The sequence below is a fragment of the Arvicola amphibius genome, chromosome X (genome assembly GCF_903992535.2).
Source record: "Arvicola amphibius chromosome X, mArvAmp1.2, whole genome shotgun sequence".
Taxonomy (NCBI): domain Eukaryota; kingdom Metazoa; phylum Chordata; class Mammalia; order Rodentia; family Cricetidae; genus Arvicola; species Arvicola amphibius.
In genome coordinates, this window is record NC_052065.1 from 23,753,676 (window position 1) to 23,761,441 (window position 7,766).

The 7,766-nt window shown below is 44.2% G+C and overlaps 2 protein-coding genes across 2 annotated transcripts; both read left to right on the forward strand.

Annotated features, from left to right (window-relative positions):
- The first annotated feature begins 1,446 nt into the window (after window positions 1–1,446).
- LOC119804544 (huntingtin-interacting protein M) lies at window positions 1,447–1,797 on the forward strand. The gene has a single exon (XM_038315931.1). The coding sequence runs from the start codon at window positions 1,447–1,449 to the stop codon at window positions 1,795–1,797; it is 351 nt and encodes a 116-aa protein (XP_038171859.1).
- Window positions 1,798–3,314: 1,517 nt separating this feature from the next.
- On the forward strand, window positions 3,315–3,767 carry LOC119804180 (histone H2A-Bbd type 1-like). The gene has a single exon (XM_038315680.2). The coding sequence runs from the start codon at window positions 3,315–3,317 to the stop codon at window positions 3,765–3,767; it is 453 nt and encodes a 150-aa protein (XP_038171608.2).
- The last annotated feature ends 3,999 nt before the right edge of the window (window positions 3,768–7,766 follow it).

Here is a 7,766-nt window from a genome sequence, read left to right on the forward strand (position 1 = left end):
TATTGTGAACAGTGTAGCAATGGACGTGGTGGAGCAAGTATATGTACTGTAGGCATTTATCAAAGAGTGGTAGAGCTGAGATTTATTTTTAAATTATTTTAAATTAAATTTTAAATTATTAAGCTATTTTTGAATGAGAGTATGTCCATTATTTGCTTTTCTGTTTGTGCTCATGTCAAGAGAAGGGGAAACCAGGAAAGGCCTGTGGAGCCAGGACATCTTTGACCAGAAAGACAGAAAGCAGGTTGGAAAGTGGGCAGGGATACAAGCAGGGAGTGTGCACAGACAGAGAGATCAATAGTGTCTCTCAGAGAGTTGCTCTTGAGGAACCGGCACCCTAAGTGCTCTTCCGGGATTACTGTAGCTATGGAAGAGAGTAGTGTCTACAGAAGAGAACAGCAAAACAAGAAAGGGGTTTAAAATCATCCGCACTGGACACTACGGCTTCACAGAGAACAAGTAGTTATGGGCTCTTCTGAAGCAGGTGAAACCAGAGAAGCAACCGAGGAGGCAGATGCCAACAGAGAGCCCCCAAATGATCAGAGTCATACAAGAAGGAGATACAAGACTGAACTTGAGGGCTTTAGAGTGAAGGAAAGGGAACTGAAACTCAAAACAGGGAAGAGAGTGGCATCCTAGTGGCAAGAACCCCAGGGAAAGGAAAAGGGGAACTGAAGAAGATCCCAGGCAGCAGGATTCAGGAAAAGGAGAGGAGTCAGAAAGAACCCCCTAGAAAGAGCTGCCCAAAGCCATACAAGGAAGTATGTGGAGGAACTAATGGGGACATAACAGAAGGGGAAACGATAGAGATGGTATTGAAGAGCAAATCTGTTCCAGGAGAGTACTAGGGGAGGAAGGGTGGCATCTCAAGCTACAGAGTCAGTGAGACTTTTGAGCATGTCCTTTTCCAAAAATAGATGTTTTTCAAATTGGAAAAATTCATGTGGATATGGAATGAACATGTTCAAAGGAGAATACAAATAGTGTACAGGAATTTTAAGCAAGCCTACTTCAATAAGTAAATTGAATCAAAATGACTCTCAATACTGCCTGAGGAGGTCAGTTAAACCTCTACGAGGAAAGTATATTTGACATGTGTATCAGCGCCCTGTAACTAATGAAAGGTTAATAAACAGACAGTTTTCAACTAAAACACATTATTTCTACAAACGCTGTTAATTCGAGTGTAATTGAGGGGAGTTAAATGTCTCTCAAAATCACCCTAGGGAGGTCAGATTGTTGTGACAGATCTTTCTAGGCTGAGGCCTAGTTTGAACTCCTTGGTGCCTGGTGGGCACCAGTGACATCTCAAAGCCTAAGATGTCATAAAGGCAGCTCCTGACCAAGCTGGGATGCAATGGGCAGGGCTGAACATTATCTTCAGAAAACCAGTCCTGCTGGTGAACCAAGCAGGAGCTTACCGGAGCCCAGTCCATCAAAACCATCATGTCAGGGACGGAGAACCAAGAACAGCCTTGCGGTGACAGCAAGATGGAAGATCCTTCTCCTAGGCCTGATGTAGAGGTTCCTGTGAACTACGTGTACCGCCTACTGCAGGAAGAGCAATACACCCCCTGCCTAGGTTCCACCACTTCCGATTTCCTTCTCGCGATGCTTGATTACCTTACCGACTACATCCTGGAGGTGGCGGGCTCCGAAGCCAACATCAACAGCCAGCAAGACATCCCACAAGACGGAGAGAGGCAAGGAAACACCGAACGTGAACCCGCTCATGCCTTCAAGAACGCGCCCTTCTCTCTGTTTGATGAGATGCCTGGACCCAGAAGGAGTGGCTGAAGCATGGGGGCCAGAACCCAAGGGTGGGAAGCCTCACGGACTCAGCTAGGACCATGAAGGCTAATAGCAGAGGAGGTTCCCCTGGTGTCCATGAATACTAATAAAGTGTTTAAATGAAAGCTAGTTGTTCTGACTCTTAATTTGCCTTTCTGAGTTAGAGGTTTTCATAAGATACTAGGAGAGGGTGGAGGATGGAAGTTGTGGGTAGTAATGGGTGTTTGAATGGGTGATTTAGAGTGAGCATAGTGAGTACTTCTTCCTGGGGTTGGCTTGGGTGGAGGGGAGGAATTGAGTGATGGGAGAAATGGGGTGGAGGGGAGGGCACAGAAGTTCCCCCATCGACTCTGAGTACTAAAGAAACCTCAGAGAAGCTTGGAAGTGGGCTGGAGCCTCTCTGGCAAGTTGGATTTTTGGTATGGTAATTTAGGAGACACTGCTGGTGACCAGAAAATCTACTTGGAAGTCTGTCAAGGGAGGGAAGGTCTCAGATCAGAAGAAAATGGGTATCGGGCAAGGCTTCCACACTGTGGACACGAGCATTCAGATGATGGTGGAGGGAAGGCGAAGTCAGATGGAAACAGACATTTTGGAAGAGGTGGAATTGTTAAGCAACTGTTTTCAGGATGCGCTGCTCTAGAGAATCTGCAATTTATCTAAATCAGTCACTTTTGACAGAAGACAGAAGAGAATGACGCTTGCCAGATATTTCTACTGTCCATTTGTCTATTTTATCTCAAGTCAGTTGAGAAAGTTCTGCTCTATGAGAATACTGGTTGATTTGCTCATACTTGTCCCGTAATTGAATTGTAGAGTTGAAGCTATAAGGTCTCTTTCTTTGAACTTACTTCCTTTCCCAGGCCTATTGTGTAAAGGACTTGCCAAAAGGGAATCAAACAAGTCCAACCTCAAATTCCACTTCAGGTACTGAACAAAATCTAATAAAAGGTGACTACTTGATCACATAGAACTATCCATCTAGCCTCTTTAATCCACCTATTCTGCCTTCCCCCAGATTAAGGCCTTTCTTCTGCAATACTGCCCTGAAACTGTCTCAGAGGGCTAGATTTACTTCTATAATAATCCAAAACCATGGGCCAGAACCCAGATTTTACACATCCGATAGCTTTTTAATCCCTAAACAAAGTCTAAGTATACTGATGGATTCCCTGATGTTACTCATCCGCCTGTGGAGGGGGGGGGCGGCATTTCATGTTCAAACTGTGACAGATCTGTCAGTGCCCAACAGTTTACACAAGGATGCGCAAAATGTCAAAGGCAATGGTAGAATCTTAGAAGATGCAATGGTATACTAAAGTAGGTTGGACAGTTTTAATTGAAAAATTAACATTTGCTGTACTGGTGAAATAAAGTAGAACAATTTCCTCCCAAAAGAGGATATACTCAGAAATGTGAGCAGTTTCCTAACATGGACACTTCTAGACTGGAGGAGGAGGACCAGAGTCCAGTGGGCACTAATGACATAACAAAGTGTGTTATCACAAATGCCCTCCTGACCAATGAGGAGCAGGGATGAGCACTTGGTGGCTATAAAAGCCGATGTGTTGAGAGACCCAGACCAGAAAAGATCCGGAGCTGAATGGAACTCTTCAAACGGGCACTCAACTCTTCAAACGGGCACAATGGAAGAGAACCGGCAAAAGATTAACATCTCCCGCTCCACAAGAGCTCAACTGAATTTCCCGGTGAGCAGAATTGAGCGCTTTCTTCGAGAAGGAAACTTCTCTCAGCGTTTGAGTGCTTCTGCACCAGTGTTCCTTGCTGGTGTACTAGAGTACCTGACAGCTAATGTACTTGACCTGTCTGGCAAGCAGGCCCAAGCTAGGAGCAGGAAGCGCATAATTCCAGAGCATGTATCCTGGGCTGATGAGAGCAACAAACATCTTCGTAAAATCTTCAAAGTTGACAGCAAATCTTCGTTCGCTGAAACATCAAAACCCGATGAGAACTGATATCTAAGTCTCAGAGAGGCTGGAGGCTCATACTTTGAGCCTCAATTTGCCCCCATGTCCCCCTAACTGGGGGGTAAGTTAGGCATGTTATTAAAACTGTCTAAACCATTACCAGTGGTTCTGATTCTTTTCGGTCCATCATTTTGAGCTAGAGGTGACCATGAAACACACAAGAATGCCGGACTTAGGATGTGGGATGGAGTGGGGTATGGGGTTGGAAAAGAAACTGTGGTCAGCATGGGACACTTAAACGGTGATGGGGGGATTCTAATGGGGCTTGTTTGAACAGTGACCTTGATGTGATGAAGTGGCTGAGAGAGATGACAGAGAAGCCATCCTGGTGAGCTGTGAGCAAAGAAGGCTTTGGGATTACCAATGTGGTGCTGCTACCTGGAGCAGGGTTGGGGAAAACAGACTTTGGTGGGCAAGACTTCATTCATGGGTGGGAATGATTCAGGACAGCAGGTGACGGCAGTGGGTGGGGAAGGTCATGGAGAAGAGTGGCACACCATTGACGTGAACCTCAACGATCAGGGGTATAAGCATTACAGCTTGGATGGAAAGGGATCCTGGCAGTCAGGATTCAAGGAGAACCACAAAGTCCTCATAAGCACAGCAGCTTACAGTCCTGGTCCAGAGAAAGGTTTCCCCCTGCAGGGGAGGGTTTCCCCAGCCCCTAAGTTGGTACAGCTCTGCTCAGGTTCCTTGAATGTAACAACTCCCTGTCTAGTAGTGGAAGGTTTCTTCAATGAAAGTGTTAAAGCCTTGCTTTGCTCGGCTCCACTCCACCCATGTAGTGATGAGCTGTGGGCCGGCTTCCCGACACCCCGCTCCCGGCCGCCTGCTAGCTTATGCCCCAGAAATAACAACACACAAACTGTATTCTTTTAAACACTGCCTGGCCCATTATTTTCAGCCTCTTTCTCACATCTTGATTAACCCATATCGAATAATCTTTGTAACACCATGAGTGGTGTCTTACCGGGAAAGATTCAGCATGTCTGACCTGGCGGCTGGCTTCATCACATCTCTCTCACTGAGGAGAGGCACGGCAGTCTGCCCCATAGAGGAGAGGCAGGGAAACTGTCTGAGCCATCTACCTCACTTCCTTTTTCTTGTTCTGTCTACTCCACCCACCTAAGGGCTGGCCAAGGCAGTTTCTTTATTAAAACAGAAGACCCTGCCACATCACACCCAGGCTCCCTGTCTGGTCCACAGAAAGGTCTTCCCCCAAACCTCATTCAAGAGATTTATTAGGAGGGAAGAATCCAGGAGGGCGGCTGCCTCTGCTGGGGTGGAAAAAGGCAGTAGCAAACTGAGCAGGCTCAGGGCTTATATAGGGCTTCTTAGAGGATGGCTTTTTTTTCCAGGGTGAAGATTTTCAGGGTGAGAATTTGCCAGATTTCAATCCCTGAGTCTGAACAAGCTTAAAGATTGGCTGGATTTTGTGCCCAGGGATTGGTTGGTTTTTGTGCTGAATACTTCAGGGACAGAGTGTATTTCTTTGGCTCTGGTTTCAGCATCAAAGTGTGCTTCTTTTTGGCTCTCTGATTTCAGGGCCAACGTGTTTTCTTTGGGTGGCCATTTTACCTACAAGGGGTATTTGCAGAACACTGAGGGATAACAGTGAAACTAGAATGAAATATACAAAATAGAAGCTATGATCTATATTTTCCTTTGGAAAAAATTCTCTGCCTCATTTTAAAAGAGGGGATGTACACAAGTATTAATACATATGGTGCTAAGATGGTGTGTGGATTATATTATTCTGTGTACAGTGGTAAGATAAATAACGACTGCTAACTGGCTTAAGCCCTGCATTCAGGCAGGTCTAACTGGGGCCTTCAGTGAGAATGACATGGAATTAGTTATTATACTCAGATACCCCTTCCTCAAATAATGTTCTTTGTGTGAAGCCAGCCAAGTTCTCAGGTTTAGAGTACTAACTAAGTTTGTTAAATAGCTGCCTGATACTGAAAAGTCATTTATTTAGCTTATCCCTGAGGCTTATAGTTGTCTAAAACAGTCTTTTGGGAAACCAATATCCTGTGACTCTGGCTATGTCACAGGATAGCATCACAAAGGAAATGGCTTAGTATAGGGGAAGTTACAGTAAATACATAGAGTGGCTCCGTGTAGATTTTATAGTTAATGCAGTAGTCTAAGGTCTGTAGATGAAAACTACACTTAATTCAGAATCCCACACCAAAGAGTTAGTTTCCTTTTCTGGGCATGAGTTTGGAGGTTGGGTTTGATTCATCCATGGCTGGCAAAGCTGTTGTAAAGTCAAGAATCAACGGGGATACTGTTCTCCATTTAAACATTGTGTTGAGTCGGGCCTACGGGTTTTATAGGAAACATGGACTCCATGGGGAGCACAGTAAAAGCCTAATGAAGCCCCTATCAAATGCCCATTCTACAAGCACAAGGAATCCAACTCCCAAGGGAGGTAATAAGGCAGTGTGAACACTGACGCCCTTAGGAAGTCATGAGCTCACCCAATTATAGTCTCTATGCATTTGTGTGAAATGAAAAGGAGAGGGTAAGGATGGATTCCCTGTAGCTTGGATACTTTGAGACAAACCAGCACCTATTAGTGCTCTGTTGGGGAAGGGTATAATTAAATCCCAGAAATAGGTTCACACGGTAGTCTCCATGTTTCCCAATAGACTTCTGTCAGGTCTGTGATCACATTAGTGTCATGGCAGGCCAGGATCAGGATCTGACATGGCTCACATTAGCACACAATGTCATTTTAAAGAATTGATGTTCATTATAGGTATGTGACTCCATTTCTAACAAGAAAAAGTATGTAATTTGCAATTTGGTTTTATAAGCAGCTACCGTTAGAGATTACTCTGAGACTCAGGAAAAGACTGGACTTTTAAACAATGTTGGGACTGTGATAGATCATGGGGACTTTTATAGTCAGAAATAGAGTCACATACCTATAAAGATGGCACATGGGAGTTAAGTCAGAACAATAAGTAGTTCACGGAAACCTAAGCTACATAATATACTTGGGGACAGGCTGAACTTCATAAAAATATGTTTCAAAAAACAAAACCAACCAATCAAATGAAAAACAACTCTGAGTGTTCTATGGCTGTGAAGAGACACCATGACCAAGGCAACTTTCATCAAAGAAAACAGTTAATTTGGGAACTTGCTTGCAGTTTCAGAGGTTCAGTCCTTTATTAGCATGCTAGTACAGGGGCAGAAATGGTTCTAGAGCAGTAACTGACAGCTACATCCTCTTATGCTGGTCTATGAGAAAGACTCTGGGCTTGGCATGGACTTTTGAAACTTCAAAGCCCATGACCAAGGCAACTCTTATCAAAGAAAGTATTTAATTGGGGTCTTGCTTACATTTTCAGAGGTGTAATCCATTGTCATCATGACAGGAAGCATAGCAGCATACAGGGAGAAATGGTTCAAAGAAGTAGCTGAGAGGTACATCCTGATCAGATGGCCAAGAGAGATATTATGGGCTTGGAATGGGCTTTTGAAACCTCAAAATCCATCATCAGTGATACACTTCCTCCAATAAGGCCACACCTTATAATCCTTTCAAATAGTGCCACTCCCTGGTGATCAAGCATTCAAATCTATGAGACTATAGAGGTCATTCTTATTCACATCACCACAACAACCAACTAAGCAAACAACAACAATAAAAACTTAAGATTTGATAGGAGGATCTTGGAGGGTAACAGTTGCTTGGTTTGGGCAGAAACACAAGAATTGAGAAATAAAATTATTTCATATGATGAGTTGCCTTTGGGAACAGAAGTATTTTGAAAGCCCAGGTCTGCTGATCCTTGCCAGTTTCCTGAAGGATGCTGCCAAGGGAAGGATCAATTTTCAGAAAGGGCCTTTAATATTTTCAAAATAGGATTCTAACAAATGGGTTCTTATAATAATAACAACATTCAATGTCTTATTTCCTGGTGTAAAAATTACAAAGTAGCCGGGCGGTGGTGGCGCACGCCTTTAATC